Here is a 21,548-nt window from a genome sequence, read left to right as displayed (position 1 = left end):
CAGGTGCGCATGTACGTATGTATACAGATTCTGTTGGAAATGGTTAGTGTGGTCTAAGGGAAAAGTTCAGGAACCACAGCTCTATTCCCAGTACTGCTGTGCTTCCTGCAGCATCCTGGACAGGGCTCCTCTCTTTTACCTTCAACCTCTGGGAACACACGGAGAATCAGTGCATCTCTGACCTGAGGAGCTACACACAGATTACCTGGGAAGACTAGACAGGTGGACTCCTAGAAATGGGAGGAGTGGGAAGATAATAGGAGCCCATGGATGATAAGCACTGAGAGTTGGAGGGGTGGAGAGGCTCCCCGGAGAAGGGGCCCTGAAGAAGGGGTAGGGTCTGGATAGTCAGGGAGACGAGGGACCAGGGTACTAGGCCTGAGGAGTTGCCCGGACAGTAGTGTGGAGGTGAGTGAAGGTGAGTATGGAGACGGGGCAGGCGCATGGCTTCTCTCGTGTGGCCACCCCATCTCAGAATGTGTCCTTGATGGGGAGCTCACAGCCAAAGAGAATGAATCACTCCACACTGATACCTCTGATCATGGGGGAAATTTCCCTTATTCAATAGTAACTTCTAATTGGAGATAGTAAACAGACTGTTGAAATAGTAAAAATTAGGATGAAGGTGCTAAAGGAGTCAACAGTAAAAATGGGACTTCTCTGGTGGTCCAGTGGTTGAGACTGTGCTTCCTCGGTTGGGGATCCACAAACTGAGTGGTGTGGTTCAAAAAAAACATGGAAATATTGGAAGAATGAATGTATAAGTTATTACAAACATTGTACAGTTTGTACAGTCTTTTCTCCCCCCAGCTTTTTATCTTTTTACACTTTTTACACATCTTATTCAGTCCAAATAGAACCCCTTGAGGTAGGCAGGGCTGTGCTCATGACCACCAGAGAAGTGAAGCAAGACCCTAGTCACAACCAGGGAGCAGTAACCCCCGTCCGTGCTGGCTTCCAGGCTGTGTACTCTTCGGGGACAGGGAGGTAGCTGCAGGTGGAGAAAAGGGCAAGTCATGAAAACCAGGTGTGGTAGATCCGGATCCCTCAAAGGCCAGGATGGCCAATAGGACTGCAGGGGTGGGAGGGAGTGGGGGAGCCTGTCAATATTATTGATAATATAGGCTCATACATTTGTATAGGGCAGTTACTGGGTTTGGTTTTTTTGGTTTTGTTTTTTTTAAGCTCTCTTCTTTGCATTTTGCATCATTGTCTTGTCTTTGATATTCACAGAGGTAGCAGAAAGTCAGAACAGAGTGGTGTCAAGGGAGGAGGGAGTAATGTGCCTTTTCGCCTCTGCCACCCCAGACTTGCTATCAGCCCCTTGCTGTCAGGAGACCTGAATCCCATCTCTCACTCTGGTTCCACACTCTCCCCAGGAAGGGCAAGTGGGCCTCTCTCTGCAACCACTTCCTCCCCACTTCCCACCACAGAGATAGATAGAGAGTGTTGGGTCTTGACCTGACCTGCCACCTAGACGAAGAGGTTTAGAACTAGCAAAGAGACTGAGGACTTTGGTCCACTGGGATAAGGAACATGGTCACATACTTCACTTGCTATGAGAAGGGCCTTTCTGGGGCAGGAAGAATGGCCATGTTGTGTGTGGCTCTGGAAGATAACACCTGGAAAGAAGTCCATTCATTTGGTAAATCTTACTGAACATGTGTTCTGTGCTGGCCCCTGTGCTAGGTAGTCAGGATATAGCAGTGGATCAGCCATGGACCCTGACTTCTGAGAGTTCTCAGTCCTGTATGGAGACAGACTGTTATAACATAGTGATCAATGTAGTAAGAAAGAAGCAGAAAGGCTCATGGAGCATAAAGGATCGCACCAAATCTGGGGTGAGAGGGAAATAAGGAAGGTTTCCTGGAGAAGAAGTCTGAACTGAGTCTTAAAAGATGAATGGGTATTTATAAGAAGTCCAAGGTGAGAGTGGGGTTAGAGAGAGAGGTTGGGGCTCATGCAAAAAGAATCTGCCCTCAGTTTAGTGCGGGAAACCCCTTGGCAGGCAATGAGCTTGGAATGGGGCTCTGGACATGCTTGAGGAAGTCAGGGTGACTCACCTGTTCCGAATGTAGTCGAGGCGGGTCACTTCTTAGGGAATTGGAAGAACTCACCATTAAGGTCTATTTTGCCTCAGAAAGCCTATAAGGCTGTCAAACCTAAGGCAGGTGCTGTACCAAAGAAGAGTAGCAGGCTCCCTGGGCCCCCGTGGGCCAGGCCCTCTCTCCCGTCAACACCAGCTCCACTCCCTTACCCTGCCTTGGGTGTTGAGACCCCAGCCTGTCACTGGCACCAGCCAGGACCTGTCCATGACCATCCACCCCCATCCTACTTTCCTGGCCCGAGCCCTATTGACAGATCCCCCAGAATCTGAAGGAATTCAAGACAAATGGTTAAGAGGATGGAGTTAATAAAATTTGAAAAATTGAGGCCTGTCACTCCACTGAACTTTTTTCAATACCACTGACAGAAACATATTTCCCCAATGAGTGACCTTCCACAGCTGTAGCGGGCAGGCGCAGCCGCAGCAGTGCTGCCAGGAAGCCAGTCTGCTATTTATCAAATATTATAAGCTGAGACACACTAATCTGGAGCAGGGGAGGAGTCCTGCACTATACTGCCTGGGGTGCTCCAGGTGTTGGCCCCAGCCCCAGACAGCCAGTGGGAGGTGACGGATGGCCTGCGATTAGCTCTCCCCACCTCCGCCCAGCCCTCTGACTTACTCCCAGGAGCCTGACCCTCTAGACCAGCTGCTTGGCCCGGAGGGGCCCTGGGTGGGAGGCATGGTGAGGTCAGGCCAGGGCATGGGCCATCCTGATGCCCCTGGAGAGGACAGCCGGGTGAGGCCCAACCTGGTTATTTATTGGAGTGTAATGGTTTGTGGCCGTTGGTCGTGGAGGTGAAATCGATCAGTTGTAGAAGTCAGGTTCTATCAATTATTACAGCAATTAGTCAAGTCAGAACATCAGAGCAAGGGTTCGGGGGCTGAGGGACTAATATTAGATGGACATTACCCATGGCGCCCCAGCCTCAGCTTTCCTAAACTGGGAGCAGACATGCTGACCCGAGGCTCCAGAACCTTGGGGAGCCTGGCTGGCTTCCCGCCTCGGGGTGGCTGGGGTGAATCTGGGTGAGAGCTCTTGGGCTGGAGACAGACCGAGCACTGCTTTAAACGGCATCCCTGTGCTGGCTGGCCCAGTGCAGAAATGTCCTACCTGTCCCATCCCATCCTTTATGAGAAGTGACACAACTCCTACTAGAAATTACTCAGTGGCCAATGTTTATGGCACACATTTTTCATTCTGTAAGCAAATATAGATCACTGACAGCACTTGTTTGAAGCAGCTAATCTCACCCTCTGTTCTTTCTTCCACTGTCTTCTTCTCTCACCTCTCTCCTTCTCCCCCTCCCGTTCTCTCTCCTATTTTTTCCTCTCTTACCCAGTTCTCTTCTTCTCTTTGCTCTTCTTTTCTTTCCCTTCCAGAGGTCTCTCCCACACCCTCCTGCCACTCTAGCCCATATTCAGTGACAGAGCTCCCCTTGAGGCTGCCTCAGAGAGGAGAGGCCTTTCCACTGAGTGATTGTAGCTCTCTTCCAGCCCTAGCTGTGGTCCAGGAGCTTTGAGGAAAGGGACGACGCTGTTTGCCCCTGCCTCTCAAGCCTTGAGTGCTGAGCGCCAGACAGAACAGGGCTGGCTGGGAAACTGGGTCAGGTGAACAAGCCCCTTAGCACTGTGGTCTTCTTGCACCTCTCTCTACAGGCCCGCTGTCCCTCCTTCGGCACACTGATCACTCTCGGCCTGAGTTGTTGTTGCATGGTCGTCTCTCGTCCCTTTTAGCTTCTGGAGAGCTGGAACTGTGCCTAGACTCTAGATAGCACCTAATCTAAAAGATGGGGCCAGGAGCCTGCAGAAGAGACAGAGAAGGAATGGTCTCAGGGGTGTGAGGAAAACCTGAAAAGTGGTTTATATAACTCAAAGGAGAGAGTGGCCAAGGTATTGGTTGCTGCAGAGTGATCAAGAAATATTAAAAAAAAACCCAAAAACTATTCATTGGCTTTGGCAGTCTCCCATCTCCCTATGTACAGGGCCCTGATACACAGTGCCCAGTAAGCAAGCACCAACAGAATTGAAAGAAAGAATAAGGCTCCAATTGAGCTTTGAGGACTTGCCTGCTAGTTAGGAAGACACTCTTCTCATTAGGGAGGTTGCATTTTATCCTATAAGCAGTGAAAACCATGGAATGATTTTTCACCAGGGGTGTATTGTGGCTGCCCTGGTTGAAGTGTGAAGAATTGTAGTTAAAAAAACCTGGAGTAGGTTTGACTCCTGAGCCAAGCAAATCACCAGCTTTGTGACCTTGGGCTAGTTATCTCCTTTGAGTTTCCACATCTATAGCACAGGAATTTTAATTTCTACCCCTCAGGATGGTTGATAATATATATAAAATACAGAGTACATAGTAAACACTAGTGGCTATTATTTTTATCATCACCACTTCTAGATACATACTCAAGAGACATAGAAAAATACATCCACTCAGACAGACTTGTACACAAATATTCATAGCATATTCATAATAGCCAAAAGGGGAAAGCAAATCAAATGCATATGAGCTTGATGAATAACAAAATAAGGTATGTCCACAGGATGCACTATTATTCAGCCATAAAAGAATGAAGTACATGCTATATTCCCACATTCATGTTGTGGCATGAATGACATGTGCTACATCATGGATGAACCTTGAAAACATGGTAAATTAAGCCAGATGCAAAAGACCACACCATTTATGTGAAATGTCAAGCGTAGGCACATATAGGGACAGAAAGCAGACTAATGGTTTCTGGGGTTGGGGGAAGTGGCGAGTGTCTCTGATAATGGTGATGGGGTTTCTTTTCAAGATGATTAAAATGATCTGGAATTAGATACTGGTGAGGCTTACATGATGATGGAAGTGTATTTAAAACTACTGAATTGTGTACCTTGAAAGGTATGTGAATTGTGATTAAAAGTTATCTAAATATTTTATTTTGTACTAGCTTCCTATTAGAAAATAGAATCATGTAAAAAAGTATTAATTTTTCTAACTGATAATAAGCTTCCTTGGTCTGGGTCATGCTTCACTCTCTCTGCTCCTTTCCCCTCCTCCTCCCATGCTTCTTCCTCTGCAGCCGCGGCAGACAGCCATGTGTAAATGCTTAATAAATGACAATCATCGTTGATGAGTTTATAGTCCTTAAAGAAGCAGAGAGTTTCAATAGGAATGGTTTTATATCGTGATATGAATGCTGCCTCAGCCTGGGATTGAGAAACACTGATTTTTACTGTCCATCAGCAAACAGTGACTGAATATCCCCTCTGAGCCAGGCCTCATGGTGACGCAGCCTTTCCTGTGCATTTAGTGTCCCTGGCCAACTTACTACATCCCCATGGCAGGGACTGTGTCTTAACCCTTATTGAAGTATAGACAACGCACTTCCTTAGCAATAAAGGTCAAGGAGTATTTGTTTGTTACTTTAATGTTCCATTTAACACATAGTTCTTGAGAGGGGTGCTTTGGGCCAGGACCAGATCTGATTCTTCCATGTCCTGAGTCCCAGCTCATTCAGGGTTGGACAGATTGAATGGAATGGTCAGTTTTCGAAGAGAAGAGTGAGGTGCCCAGATCTGGGCTTTGGGGAGGAGATTCTGACAGTGTGGGGGTTAAAGTAGCCTATCTTCCATGACTGTCAAAGCTCTACACCAAGCAGACACTTTACACAGGCTCATCAGCTGCCTAGCTGCCGGCACTTACAAGTGAGAGAAGGTAGATACATGGCCCCAAGTAAGTATCTTCTTTTTGTTATACTTCAAGTTCTTTGTCTTTGAATCATGGGAACCAATGACTGGAGGAGATGCCTGCCTGAGTGCACACGCAGCAACAAGTAGCACAGGTGAGGGCTGGCACAGTGGGGTTGCTGATGATGGCCAGAGCTCAGCTGACTCTAGCAGGCAGGAAGTGAGCAGGGAAAAGAAGCATTAAGCAGAGGGAGAGGCAGAGAGCAGAAAGAAGGGGCCTTGTCATTACCTGGGATACTCTGTGCTTTAGATTTCTATATGATTTTTGTGAATGAATGTTCATCTGTATACAAACAAATTTGATAATGCAGCCATTTTAATGAAGAATGCATTGGAGTTGGGGTGTATTAATCTGTATGTGTATTGGTATATTTGTTAGCATGTTCAGCTGTGTATATTTCTGTGGGCACAGCACACCTATGTGCGTGTATAACACATCTGTGTGTGTGGCAACTCTGTGGGTAGTGAGTTTTTGCATGTATGCATGCACATGTAGGAGCCTTAATACCCTTACTTCTGTGTCAGAGAGCTCCTCTCTCAGAGTAACTTGACATGTGTTTCAATCTCTTAGGTTTTGTTGCTCCATATTTCTGTGAGCATTCCTTACACTGAAGTCAAGGCCTATGCCACCTCCCAGGGAAGGCTGAGGGTCCACTGATCACTCACAGAGGCTCTGTTTCTCCTTCTCCTCCTGTCAGGAGCCAATCCCTTGCAGAGGAATGAAATGGGACACACACCCTTGGATTATGCCCGAGAAGGGGAGGTGATGAAGCTTTTAAGGACTTCTGAGACCAAGGTAAGTCTCAAAGAAAGGAGAAGGCCTGTGGGCACTCCATGCTTCATTTCATCTTTCACTCATTAAATTATGTCAGACTCTACACCAAAGGCCACTTCTCCTTAGAGGATTATTGTCTATTTGAATACAAATCCAGCCTCCTCTTATCAAGAATAGGAGGCATCCCCTTTACTGACCAAGAAGCAGCCTGGGCCACTTCTGGCTTCTGAGGACTAACTTTTAAATTCAGTTTCTGAGGTAGTGAGCCTTCCAGCTCCTTCCATGAAGGAGAGGGGATAGCAGGACAAAATCTTCGCCTCAGTACTATTTCCTCAGCTCTCATGCACTCTGCAGCCTCATCAAGTAACTCTTTTCCATCATCTCTCCTTCTAGAACTTTTCCCTCAGCCCTTCCCTCCATATACACTCTAGAGATCCTTATGTAGAGTATGAGGCAAAACAATCTTCATCTTAATTTGATTTTCTCATCCAGACTTTGAACCTTCTAAAAACAGGCTGCCTTCTGTTCCTCTCAGCCACCCAGCTATAACTTAGAAAGTACTTGGCAGAATCTAAGAACTAGAATCACAAATGTCAGAGCTGGGACCTGAGAAACCATCAAGTCCAGTAGATGGGAAATCTTATCAAAGTAAAATAAATAAGTCAGAGGAAAATAGAGCTGTTCTGGTTGAAGGAGAGCCTATCCTTCCCCCCTGGGTAGCCTCCATGGAAGCTGTGCTGTGGGGCACACATTTTAAATCTCTGAAACCTCGATCAAATGATTTCTTTTCTTCCTGGGGAAACTGGAGCCCAGGGGTGTGTTGTGACTTGCCCTTGGTCCCAGAGCGAGTTAACATCAAAACTGTTACTAAGATCCCGTGGTAGGTTCACTGGCAGGACAGGAACTGGAAGCTTGGTTTCTGACTATCAGTCTTGGGCTTTTTCCAGCTTCGTGGAATCTTTCTCTGGCAAATTGGCTGCAGTACTTTGAGATGATTAAGAGTGGCAGGTCCCACCTAGTGGCAGACACTCTGTGTGTCTTGAGTAAGAGCACTTAGGTTAGGTCACCTGACTGAGCACTCAGCTGGGGTTGTGATCTCACCCCCTCACTGACTGACTGACCTCGGGCAAGGGCTTCTGCTCCTGAAGCTCAGTTTACCTCTGTGAAATGAAAACACTGTGACTGAATGGTTTCTGTGGTTCCATTCAATATACCGCTGGTCTGTGTAGCGTCAGGATAAACTAGGTCATGCTGTTGTAACAACCCCAAATTTCAGTGGCTTAAAACAACAAAGATTCATTTTTACCTCGTGCTACACGTCCATCATCCATCATGGGTCAGCAGAGGCGGGCTCTGCTCATCCGCGATGCTGAGGGACCTCACTGCAGAGCAGCCGCCCTCTGGAAGAGAGTACCCTGGAGGGCCGCCCACCGGCAGCTACATGCTCAGCCTGGAAGTAGGACCCTTTACTTCCACTCACAACTTATTGGACACAGCTAATCCCATGTTCCTGCCCTAGAGTTGGGTCTGCTTCCCCTATTCTCTAAGGAAATCTCTGAGCACTGTTTCACATCACCTCAGGGACTACATCCCTGTCATTATCTCCCCTTTGAGGCCAAGCCACTGTCCCCTGAGAGCCAGCGCTGCCCTTGGCCAAAATTACTCCTGTTTTGTCAGGTCGTGTGACATAGGGCCAGCACTGGCCTGGTCACGTAAAGCAGGAGAACAGACCTCTTCATGTCAGCAGGGATGGAAGGGTTAGGGCTGCTGAGGGACCCTAATGAAATTTGGCTGCCCAGGAAATGTCTTGATGTCAGCCATATCAATACAAAGTCAGTGTCCCAAATGAGTAAGTGGCAGTTGCTGCCTCTGTGCCAGTCAGATCCTTCTAGACCACAGAGGGCTACCTTCTGAGTAGAGTGAGCTCTCAGAATCTGTGCAGAGGTGGGCAGCAGGCAGGCAAGCAGAACTGTGCCATGAGAAAAGGCTGAAGGCAGTGGGGCATCTGGCCGGGAAAGGAGAGATGGCACATGGGCACAGAGACGGCTATGAGGAGGAGGGGAGAGAGGAAATGGATTCAGTGCCAGGGCTAGGACAGAGCCAGGCTTAATGGGTGGCTGCTTCCAGAAGGAGCCCCCTCACAGAGCTGTGAGCCAGGGCAGGGGCTGCCTTTTGAGGCTAGAAGACCACTCAGAGCCAGCCAGGGGTTTTGTCACCTCTCAACATGAAGACTCTTTCTCTGTCATCACCTCTCTGCATTTGATCCCTTTACACAGGCTGGATTTCCTCTTCTGTAATGTTCAGCTGTCTGCTGAGCACCTCCACCTGATTGCTCTGGGGTCCCCTCAGATTCTACCCACGTGAACCACCCTCAGCTCTCCCTGGACATCAGCAGCATTGTCTTTCTCTCAGTTGCTCGGCATCTCCATGGTCTCCCATTCTTTCTGCTCTGCTCTTTTTCTCCAGGTTGCAAAAAAAACTACCTCTTCAAAACTGTGAGGAAGAGTTTCAGGGGGGAAACACTGCTTTAGATTGGGTTATGTCACCCTCTGCCAGGAAGTAAGTATCAGCTCTCGAGTTCAGGCCCTATGTCAGTGACATAATGATTCAGGCCTGGAGGGTGCTGAGGCTCCAGCCTCAGACCTCATGTCCTGGCTCTTTGTCTAGACACGGATTACCACCACTCTGATCTTATCTTCCTCCCCTTCTGTCCATCCGGCATCTCCCTGCCATCCAGCTCAGCCTCTTCCGCCTTTACTTGCCTCTCTATAGTCAAATATATACTCTTTATAGAAAATCTGTAATTATAAAAGTCATCTTTCCCATTATGGAAAATCTGGACAGTATAAAATGAAGATAATTAAATAAGTCAGTGCATATTTATAAATGACATCTGTATGCCAGGTTCTGGGCTAGGTGGGAAGAAGATATCTGGGTGAACCCCTCAAGGAGCTCACAGTCTGGTGAGGAAACAGACAAGTAAAGTGTGACACCACTGAGTCATCAGTCCCAGGGAAGCCCAGGGACTGTGGCAACCCATGGTGGCTTCTAATCCTGCCTAGGAGATCAAGGAAGGCTACCTGAAAGAGATGTCAACTGAACTGACTCTCACTTAAAAGCATTTTAGCCCTACTATCTGTACATAACTATTATTAATGTTTTTAATTATTTATAGTCATAGTAGGTACCATTTATCAAGTGCATCTAGGCACTCTGCCAGGTCTCGAATATATAATTTTTCTAATGCTGTAACAAAGCTATGAGGTAGCTCTTATTTCCCCCCCTTTTACAGGTGAGAAAACTGAAGGTAAAATAAAACGTGACTTTTGAAAATCAGGCTATTATAAGCAGCTATTGAGATACGAATCAGACCATTCCTCTTATGATACTACATTTACCTTTTCTGGACCATATCTATACATAAGTGGGTTTTTTTTCTTAGCCTGGTTGATAGCCTACTGTATAAACCATGGGCCTCAAACTGGCAGCCACCTTTTATTTTGGCAGTTCAGAGTTTTTTTTAAATGTGAGTGTAATGCCTTAGAGGTTGTAATGTGGACTCTCCAGCCACAGGTATCTGTTTCCTATCGTGTTATGTGCTTACCTGTCAGGCATTTATATTTCCTTCTTGGTCCTGAAGGTATTTGAGTTATGACCCTAGTTCCATGTTTGGAATGTATGTTTTTTCACTTATTATTTCTTGATGGTTTTCCCATTTTAGAATTATCCATAAGCCTAATTTTTAATTTTATTCTGCCTTTTAAAATATGTCACTTATCTAAGAATCTCTGTCACTTTAAGTGGCCTAAATGATTTGTTTCTCATGGCTTATTTGCTTAGTTCTCTGAGCAGTCTGTGTGTGTGGAAGCCTCCTAGGCCCCCTAAGAAGATCGAGAGGTGGATGAAGCCCAGCTCCTGTCTCCTGAGCTGGGTATCAGGAGAGGAAGATGGGGAGAGGCAGGCGCTCTTAGCTCTGATACCCACAGGCTGACTTGTGCCTTAGGAGGGGTCCACGCAGAGCTTGTGGGGGTTCTAAGAAAGCATGGATCACCTCCAGGCAGAATGAGCAGGGCAGGCTTCATAGAGAAGGTAACCTGTGATCTCACTTTGAAGGATTTCACAAGCTGAAGGGTTTAATACTTAAAGCTTAGACCATTTTCACATCTTAACTAAGAGACAACAGAGAGATGGAAATATATCTCTGCGCACATGATGGCAGATAAAACAAAAATATGGGAAGCTATTCCATGATGAATATTCAGCTGAGGGGGACGTGCTGGTGGCAGCCCGCATCTCCACTCCCAGATCCTCACTCCACCGAGACTCACGAGGAATTTATTGCTCATTTTAATCACACCCAGAGAATGAATTGGCAGGAATATTAGGCAGATAGGTCTATCATATATATTTTATTTGCATATCCCAGTGACAGAATCACAAGCACATTTCCTGTCTGTGTATTTTTTCATTTGCTGCAGGGGTAGCTGGGGATGCAGGGCTCCCCTGGGCCCCGCATTCCGGGCTGCACGCCTGGGTGCTCCCATCAGATCTGGAGGAAGCCATCAGGAGAGAAGGGGTGAGGTATACAGGAACGTAGAGGGTTATGTTCCGCCTGGCTTAGGATGAAGAGAAACCCCCTTCCCTGCCTCACCGAGCCTGCTCCCTGCTTCGCATCTCATTTCAAGTGCTGGTGTGCTGCATGCCTGGCTCTGTGCTTGGCCCAGACAACACCATCCGACCTTCGTTATAGGTTCTCCATGGGCCAGACAGAGCACTCCATGCTTTATGGGGATACACCTTTGCATTCTTTCTCTTTTAACTTTTAAAAAATCGTTTGTTGAAATGTATTTGTATAAGGTACTCGTAACTATACAGCTCACTGTTAATTTCACAAACTGAATATACCTAATCAAGAAGTAGACTATTACAAGCATTCATTTGTATCATACTCCCTTCCAGTCACTATCTGTCCCTCAAGGGTAAGCATTGTCCTGATTTATTTCACTTTTATTTTTACAAAACTTCAAAAATAGTACAGCAAATTCCCGTAAACTTCCACCTATATTACTGGTTGTTAACATTTTATCATACTTGCTTTATTATGTAGAGATGAATAATATAAAGATATATAATTTTTCTGAACTATTTGAGAGTTATATATACATGATCCCCTTTACCCCCAAATACTTGTATGAAGGTCCTAAAAAATAAAGGACATTTTCTATATAACCTCAATACAATTCTCAGAATCAGAGCATTAATATTAACTAATCTACAGATGTTATTCACATCTCACCAGTTGTCCCAATAGTTCGTTTTACAAGGAAAAAAAATTTTGGATCCAAAGTTGGATTCAGTTGTCACGTCTGTTTAGTCTCCTTTAATCTGAAACAGTTCCTCAGTCTTTCTTGACATTCTAACAAGTACAGGCTGGCTATTTTGTAGACTGTCCTCAATTTGGGTTTGTCTAATGTTTCTTTATGATTCAATTCAGGCTGTGCATTTCTGGCAAGAACACCCTCTGGTGTTTATTTTCAATAAATTCGTTAGGTATCCCCATGCTAAAAGTAGGAATATGAAATTTGTGTTTTAAATCTCCTTTCCCTAAATAGGCTCTGAACTCCCTAAAGGCAAGAACGGGTCTTTTCTTATCTCCGGGGTGGAAGGTGCAGGCACTGGAGTCAGACTGCAGGAGTTAGTGTTCTGCCTTTATTACTTGCTACCAGTGGGACCCTGCTTTAATTACTTCCTCTCTGGATGATGAGGGAGGAGATCCTCTGACCTCCTTAGGGCTGTGAGGGTAGAACAGCTGGTCCCAAATCAGGCAAGATTCATCAGTTCATACTCAGACTAAGGAGTGGAAGTTTGAGGAGTAACAGGGTATTTATGTAGTCTCTAAGTCCCACCCTACAAGACACGTGTTAATTACATAAGGGGAAGATGATGGTGGAGAAACTTGGCACAGCCCACCTTAATCAGATGATCAAAACTAACATCCCCAGTCACAGGTACATCATCATCACGTACCTCCTGATGTGACACGCTGAGGAGCATACAACCCATTTTCTCACCTCAGCCCCTCTTTGCCCCTCTTAACCGTCTTGCCATTCTTGTCTCTGGAGCAACCCAGCTATTTGCAGAGGAGCAACGTGATCCAGTTAACATGTTAAAAATACTGATCTGGCGGCAAAAGGAGGATCAGGTGGAGGAAAGAATGGACTCTGGGATGCTGACATAGCGGTCACCAAGTCTTCATGGGACTGATGCTGGCACTGTACCCAGCTTTCCTCAATATGGATGTGGACTCTGAGCTAGTTCAGGAGACTTTCAAGTCCCTTAGGTGCCCCTCTCATCCCCCATTCTCCCCTCCTGTCTGCTCGACGTTTCCCAGCCTCCTTTGTTGGACCCCCTGTGCTCCTCTTGTCATCACTCCCTCTTCTCAGGACTCTTCCATCGTCCCACACCTGCCCCCTGAGTCTCATCTTCTGCCCACTTTGTTGACCTCCCCACCCAGGCCTCTCTGCCTCCCCCAGCTTCAGGACATGGTAGAAGCCCTGACTATGATGTGAGTTGGGGTGGATCTAGGAAGTCAGGAGGATGGGGCATATCTGAGTCTGTGAGAAACCAGGGGGCTGTGTGCCCTGACTTCCCTCTAAAGGCAAGCTGCATCTTGGACTCTCTTTTCTTCCCTCTGCCACACTTTTCCTGTTTTTTCCCCAGGGTCTCCTGCCGACCACCCCTGCCCCAGCTCCCCTCTCAGTAAACACATCGCTAGGTTTATTATCAGATTTGTTCCCTGAGTAATGCCCAGCAGCAGGGGTGCTGCCATACCCTTCTCCCTGTAACTCTCACCCACAGAGCTGCTCTGCCCAGCCACCCACCTCCTAACAAGAGCCCAGCTAGGCTTCGCCTCGGCCTCCCAGCCCTTTCCTGTAAATGCACTCAGAGCCAGGAGGGGTGCCATATTAAATCAAGAATGATGAAAACCAGTGGCTGCGATTATCCAGCCGAGATGCAGCATAGGAAGCTGGTTGCTGCTGGCTCCAGGTGAGGGCTTCTGAAACTAATTGCATGTGGCTTTTATTAAGAAGATGATCACTCTCCCTCTCCTGCTCTCCTGGTGGCTTCCTTCTAGTGCATCTCCACCCAGTGTCCTCTGCTTCTGCAAGCTGGGTCACCTACCCTGTCCCCTCCTCTACTGGAACCCTGTTGAAGCAGAGCCTTGACCTCATTCCCTGTAGTCTTCTTCCCCATTTCCTCAGAAGCCAGGAACAACAATAGCCCACATTCATGGACCCTTACCAGGGGCCTTCTCTTTCCTCCCAAAGAAAATACATACAGACCAAGTAGTTTCCTTCCCTAGGTTCTTCCACTGGTTAGCTCTCCACAAGCCTGAACTCATAGCTCACACTATTAAAAAGTCATTCATTCATTCAGCATTTTTTTTTTAAATTTTGGCTGCCTGAGTCTTCACTGCTGCGTGTGAGCTTTCTCTAGTTGCAGCGAGTGGGAGCTACTCTTCATTGCTTGTATGGGCTTCTCACTGTGGTGGCTTCTCTTGTTGGGGTGCACGGGCTTCCCTTGGCATGTGGAATCTTCCCAGACCAGGGATCAAACCCTTTTACCCTGCATTGGCAGGCAGATTCTTAACCACTAGACCACCAGGGAAGTCCTCAACATATTTTTTTAATATAAGCTCTGTGCTAAGCATTTGGGAAAGAGCATGAAGTAATAACCTCATACGTGGTTTAATCCCATTGTCCTGTACATTTTTATCAAAAAGTCTGGTCCAGTTTCAGAAGTTTCTCTGAAGAGCTGTATACGGCTCCAGGCGTAGAGGGGGTTGTACTCGAATCAGGGTGTGCTCAAATTTAGGCCATAGGTTGACTCTTTCCCAGTACTATTTAGAGAGCTCCTGAGAAACCTGACACTCACCCCCATAGAAGTCCAGAACCCTTTCCCATTGCTCAAGAAAATAACAATACTAAGATAACCTAAAATCATGACACTGAAGAAGAGTTGCAAAAGGTAGAAATGTTGCCCTGGAGAAGGCTCAGGGAGGCCATGATGGTAGTACCCAAACCAACAGAGTGGTGGGGAAACTCCTGTTAAGCTTTGCTTGCAGCAAAGGAAGAAAAGGTGTGTTTTGTGAGGCCCCACAAACCAGTGGATGGAAAGCACCTAGAGGAGGAGTTCTCTACCATGTAAGGGAAATTGACAGGCACAGCTGAGACACCCCAGGCAGTGGAGGTGTCCTGAGAGCTCAGTTGGTGTTGAGACTGCCCAGCAGACTCAGGGTTCCTGGGGAGAAGTCTCAGGAGCCACACTGGGTCCATGGGGGCATCCTAATGGACCTAACTCCTGGCTTCTGCTTAAGCCAGAGCGCTTCTTCCTCTTATCTGTGGGGCTCCATGCAGATTAAATTAGTTCTAGCACCAAAATAAAAACAAAGGCACTGGGTTAGAAAATTAGTTATCAAAATGCAGTAAAGAAGTAGTTAGCAAAGTTTATCAAAGGCCTGCACAGGCCAGATACTGTGTTGGCCCCTGAGTCTCTCACACAGCTACTTCTGCATATACATTCGCTGTGTGCCAGAGACCTGCCCAGTGCTTCATATGCATCATCTCACTTAATTCTCACCAGCATCCCACAATGAGTACCATTGCCATGCTAGAGATGAGGAACTGAAATTCAGGGAGTTGAATTAACTCCCCAAGGTGAGCTTACTGTTAAGTAGATTTGTTGTTGTTGTTTAGTCACTAAGTCGTGTCCAATCTTTTTTGACCCCATGGACTGTAGCCCCCCAGGCTCCTCTGTCCATGGGATTTCCCAGGCAAGAACACTGGAGAGGGTTGCCATTCCCTTCTCCAGAGGATCTTCCCTACCCAGGGATCAAACCCATGTCTCCTGCATTGGCAGGTGGATTCTTTCCCACTACGCCACCTGGGAAGCCCAAGTAGATTAGGTGAGGTTTAAATTCAGGTCTTTCTGGGGCAAAGCTGGCTTCTTTCTGCCACATGATGTGCCTCACTATGAGCCAGAAAGGTATCAAACTTCATACGGGGACTGCTGTAAGAAGTCAGACACTACACAGAAAGTTCGGATTACCATGCCCGGCACACAGCAGCCATCTCACAGACGGCAGTCACCTCATTCACTTGGCAGCACAAATTGAATCCTTCTGTGATCCAGGCCTGTGCTAGGTGCTGGAGTTACAGGGATGAATAGAGCATGGTCTTTGTCACTACTTCCTCATGTGTGGAGTAAAGAGATAGAAACAGGCAGTTAAACAAGTGCTCTGGAGGTGCCAGGGCAACAGGCTCTTTAGACAATTTGGTATTTAAGCTAAGATCACTTAGAGATGGGTGGGAATAGAGAAGACTTATGTGCTGAGGGAGCAGTGTGGACAAAAGGCCCAGAGGTGGGAATACCCATCCCTGAGGGGAAGTGACCTAGCAGACAGACCTCACAAACTCTCGGAGGCCAGGTTCCTTCTGCATCCTGCCTGACTGCAAGCGGGCCAGGCCACTGGCTGGTGCTGTACCGGCCTGTATGTGTGCATCTCTCCATCAGAGCCTTTCAGCCCAGTGGACCCAAGTGCTGAGAGGGGCTAGGTGGACAGGGAGGAGGAGGAGGCAGATATATGGCTGGAGTCGGCAGAGCCAGGTGATGTATGTGGTGCCTGAGGGAGCTGCACAGTGACGTGCTGGATTCCAACCGGCAAGCGTTGCTCCGCTGGGATCGGTGCCGAATTATTGCTCCATATGAAACCCCAGGACTGATGGGAGCTTTCAGTTACAGACTGATAGCAACAGCCAAAATTGGATTGTTTGCTATTTATTTTTTTTAACTTCTGTCAAGGTCACTACCATAACAGGAAAACACTGCCCAAGTAGCAGGTATTCTTCATCCACTCTGCCCGCAAGAGCAATCTGCAGCCACCACTTTTGTGACAAGGCCTTACCTTGGCAGCTCACTTTCTAGAAAGCTGTCAGTGTTACAGGAGCCCTAGGGAAGAGAAGCCCCCGGAAGACCCAGGTCTTTCTGTCTCACTTTAAGGCCTGCTTCCTGCCCCCAGCGCCTGGCCTCCATCGATGCTTTATCATCAGACCCATGCACTCACCCCCCAACCCAGTCTCCAGATAGTGCCACAGCTCCCAACTAGCCCAATATTCCAGCTCCTTCAAGTCTCTCACCTCCCAGAAATGTTTTATGTTTTATGTATCCTTCCCTTCTCTGTACTCCTACACCACCCAATCTAGCTGTTAATTCCTCTTTGTATCTGTCATCAGCTTCATTTTTGCAAACTTTCACCAGCTGCGTCCACTGTGCCAGGACCCATGCCAGAAATAGCAGTGAGTAAAATGGGGCTCATAGTTGATTTGTAAGACACAATCACAAATATGCAGCAAACTCATTTTCAAGTAGCTTTTTTCAGTGATAGATACAGGGCTAGGTGTAGGCACACATGCTTTAGAACCACAAGGGAAACGGCTGATCCTGCCTGAGAAGTATTCATGTACACACCCTGCCTCGCCTCCCCTGCCTGACTTAGATAGAGCTCTTTGAAAGCAAGACATGGCTCTTCTCCCCTCCCTTTCAGTGGGACAAAGCTCAAGCCTCCTGCTTCTGTCTTTTCTGAAATGGACCAAGCCAGAGGCCAGACACCTGCCAGGCACTCAGCATCATCTAAACCTGCCAGGGGCCAGTCTTCCTCTTTGCCCCTTCCCCACCTTTCCATCATGGCATACACAGTGCCAGGAATTTAGCAATTGCTGAATAGTTGTGTTTAATTGAAAAATGCAGTATCATTGACTTGAAGGGTGTTCGTAGCTCTGGTTTGAAAACCAAAATGGTTTTCAAGAGGGTAAGCAGAAAATGAAAGGAACCTATCTATTTGTAAGCACTTAGTGCTTACTAGCCATAGCACTAGACACATTCTGTATACAGCATCATATTTAATCCCCAATTTGCAGAGGAGAAAACTGAGCATAGTAACTTGCTCCAGATAATCACATCTTATAAGTGAGAGAGCTGGGATTCAAACCAAGTCTTCTGTCAGACTCCAGACTCAAGAGTTAATCTAATGAGTTGGCAAAAAAGTTCATAAGATCTTATGTGAACACCATAAGAATCGTTTGGCCAACCCAATACTAGCAGTACTTATTTTACTAGCAGGGCGAGCCAGGACCCCTGAGCAGTGGCCACCAAGGTAGGGAAATGAGGTGAGGACTCAGACGAGGGGCTGGGAAAAGAATGAGCCAGAGCTGTCCATCAGAACCCCCAGAGGCCCAGACCCTCTGCTTTTTCCCCCTGGGTTGGGGGGATAGAATGAAACTAGGGTCCTCCTGGGTCCGGCGCTCCTGAGCCGCCTTCCATCTCTCGTCTCTCTCCACAGTACCAAGAGAAGCAGCGGAAGCGGGAGGCCGAGGAGCGGCGCCGCTTTCCCCTGGAGCAGCGGCTGAAGGAGCACATCATTGGCCAGGAGAGCGCCATCGCCACAGTGGGCGCAGGTGAGTACACGCACACCGAAGAGGGTGTAGAAGTTTGTGGTCTGCTGTAGTGAGGTGTGGTCCTGCCATCTCCAAGCTGAGGAGAAGGGGCTGTTATTGTTACAGCATAGCATTTGTGAAGTGCTTTCTGTGTACCAGGCAGTGTTCTAAGCTCTTTGCATATGCCACGTCATTTAATCCTTACAATCCTATGAGGTTGGTCCCATTGAATCCCCATGTCACAGATGAGGAAGTTGAGGCAGAACACTTGAGTAATTTGGTCAAGGCTTCTTTCTGTGCTTTGAATTTAACTCTGACGTTCATCTGATCTACTGACCCCACCCCACCCCCGCTTTTCAGGTGGAGAAACTGAGACCCAGAGAGGAACAAGAGCTTTCCCATCACTAGTATTGTCATAACTGAGCCAGAACTAGAGCTTTGGTCTCCTGTCTCCCGGCGGGGACTGTGCCATCCTTCAATATAATTTGTTGGAGGCTGGCTCAATTCTATGGAAAACATCCCGTGCAAGTCTTGAGTGCCTTCTTCTCTACCTCAGAAGCGCTTATGCCACCTTGGGATCTAGACCGTCTGCTGATATCACCCCTCATCTCCTGACCTTCCTGTGCATGCATCTCCAGTGGAGAGAGATAAAACTGGGGTTGTGCTCAGGATGGTGGCCTCACCATTGTTCTCCTGAGGTGCATGGCTCCCTGAGGGTAACCTCAAGACAGATGAGGCAAGGGCAAGGGAACCCTATTTCTGACTTAGACAAGGGAGTATCCCCCAAGGCAGTGGTTCTCAAAGTGGTCTCTGGACCAGCAGCATCAGCATCCTCTGGGAACTTGTTAGAATGTAGATCTGATCCCAGACCTGTGGGATCAGGAGCTCTGGCGATGGACCAGAACTCTATATTCTGAGAGGCCCTTCAGGTGAGCCAATGCTCAGCTCAGCTTTAAAAGCCTCTTCCCTGCGATGTCTTGGTCAGGTGCATCCAGTGCCGCCTCTAGTCCCACCACATGCAGCCCAGCAGCCGCCACGCCCAGCACCAAACTCTCTCACTTGTGAAAGGAGACATGAAGCTGAAATTGTGGAGTCCCAGAGGAGTCAGTGCACAATGAAGGCAGTCATCCCTGTGACACACTGGGCCCAGCCCGTCTCCATCCTCCTCACACACCAGTGGGACTCATGGTCAGGTCATGACCTGACCATCAGCAGTTAAAAGGAGCCCATAGACCAGATCTGCCTCAGCAGCTGGAGGGCAGAGACTACCTGCAGGCACACCCAGGAGCCAGGGAAAGCTTCTGTGAAGACACAAGTCCCCACTACTCAGGCCCAAACCTCATCAGGCTGCCCTTTTGGGTCTGAATAGACAGCCACCCTCAGCTTGGAGGTGGCAACCCCCCACTTCTTTGCCAAGGCCATGTCTGAGGTAAAAGGAGAGGAGACCTTGGGAGCTCTTGGGTCAAAGAGAGGAGGAGGAGCCCATTGGAGAGATCAGTGACTGAGCCAAGATGTGAGAAGCAGGTTCTACTAGAGTTTCATGTCCACTTGGGCCAGAACTATAGCTGCCATCATGGTATTTACCCTCCACTTCTTACACAGCCGTTTCCTCACATGTTGCCCACTCCTCTGATCTCCTGTTTCTCACCAGCTTCTCAAGCCCATAAGTTGTGAGACTTCCAGAAGTAGTTAGGGGAGGGAGGAGGACATTAAAGTGGAAAGAATTCAGTCAGCCAGGGCTCAAATGGCAGGTGGGCCACTTACCAGCTATGCAGCTCAGGCTGGTCACTCAGTTTCTTTGAGCATCAGTTTCCTCACCTTTGTACCAGGGATCCAGACTCAGGACTATAGGACTGTAAAGCATATGCTATCTCCAGTATGTACCAAACAGTTCTCAATAAAACCCAGTCCCCCTCCTCTAGATGTTTACTGTCCAGCGTTGGGCCCTGTGCTCCATAGGTCAGGCCCTCAGTTGTTTCCATCAATCCAAGACTGACCCCTAGTCCCAGCCCCAGACTGGCGTCTTCCCCTGGTCCTTCTCCTTGTCTCTCCCTGCTGCCAGCCCAGAGCAGGAGTAGATGGTTCCACTTCCCACCTCCTAGGGGCTGTCAGAATGTCTGCCAAGTGCCTTGTCCTACCCATAGCTCCATCTGTCACCCACACTCTGCCTCAGATCTGGAACGCTTTCCTCCTTGTCCTGTGGTGTGTAGGGTGACTCTGCTATGCCTCCAGTGCTGCTGGAAAAGACACAGAGGGTGTGGGGGCCTGGGCTGTGGGGTTAGTACATTCCCTTCCATTTGTAAGGTGGTAACTTTTCGCCCACCTTGCTAGAAGCCCTGCAGCCAGGGATCACACTCATAACAGTCAGAGTGTGTTCAGCTTCCAGCTCCCGTGAAGCATGAGGCACTCTCTGGGTCGGAATCTATGGCAGGGCCTCAGCACTGAAGCAGGTGCAGGAGAGTGGGGCGGATCTAGAGGGCAGGCTAGGGTGCTCCCTGAATGCTCTCAGCTAGTGTCAGATGTGTGCTGGCTGGGTGGAACCTGGCACCCCAGATGTACCATGAGGGTGGGCAGCCAAAGAAGTGCCGCAGAATGAATTGATTTGATAAATGGCCATTTATTACCCTCACGAATTGGCTGAAACCAATTTCGGTCACATCAACCCCTGGTAAGTGCTGGGATATTGATTTGTGCAAAGTAATACAGTGAATTTATCAGTGTGATCCCCAGCTGCAGGGCTTCTAGCAAGGCTGGCGCACAGTTACCATCTTACAAATGGGGGAGATGAAGCACCGACCCCACAGCCCAGGCCCCCGTGGCCTCTCTGGTCTTCTTGGGTCACTGGAGCCAAAGCAGGGCCAACATGCAGACCACAAGCCAGAGCACTGACATCAAGTGTGAGGTTCTTCTTCCAGAATCCCAAGCTGTTCTTGATCATGGGGAAGGGGAGGATGCCTGTTCTAGTGGGAGCTCAGAACCTCTGTGCCCACCATCCTCAGAAAGGCAGCCAGCTGTCTGTTCAGATCTAGACTCTGCTCCCCTCCTCCACCTGGTCACCTCCCATGTTCCTGTCTCGGTAAAGGCCCCACCATTCCCTGGTCTCCTGAGTAGAAGCGTAGATATTTCCTTGGCTCTTCCTTCCCCTTAAAGCCCTTCAAGTTCTATCATTTTACCTCTTAAATAGATCTCACACCTAGCCTCTCCCCCCATTCCTAATACCACTGAGGACCTCCAGCTCAGGACCTCAGTGTCTTCTGTCTGAACCTAGTGGTGGTCTCCTTGTTGGTCTCTCTGCCTCCTTTTCTTCCCCTATAACCACTTCTCCCTAGCTGGAGTCAGCTTTGTACAGTGTAAAAACAAAACAAAAAAAAACCTGTGTAAAATTCTTGAGTTTCTAATGCCCTGGCCTGGCATTAGGGCCCACCCCTGCTGCCCTCCC

The 21,548-nt window shown here is 48.1% G+C and overlaps 1 protein-coding gene across 2 annotated transcripts in view; it reads left to right on the top strand.

Moving 5' to 3' along the window:
* Positions 1–21,548, top strand: part of CLPB (ClpB caseinolytic peptidase B homolog (E. coli)) — a 143,312-nt gene that overhangs the window by 100,720 nt on the left and 21,044 nt on the right. For both annotated transcript variants that reach the window (XM_010849493.1, XM_010849494.1), the window contains 2 exons: positions 6,541–6,638; positions 18,016–18,130. In XM_010849493.1, coding sequence (XP_010847795.1) covers positions 6,541–6,638; positions 18,016–18,130 — 213 coding nt within the window. The remainder of the gene's footprint in view (positions 1–6,540; positions 6,639–18,015; positions 18,131–21,548) is intronic.

The sequence above is a fragment of the Bison bison genome, unplaced genomic scaffold (genome assembly GCF_000754665.1).
Source record: "Bison bison bison isolate TAMUID 2011002044 unplaced genomic scaffold, Bison_UMD1.0 scf7180017864284, whole genome shotgun sequence".
NCBI lineage: Eukaryota > Metazoa > Chordata > Mammalia > Artiodactyla > Bovidae > Bison > Bison bison.
The sequence above is the reverse complement of the archived record's forward strand: the minus strand, read 5'-3'. Positions and strand labels throughout refer to the sequence as shown.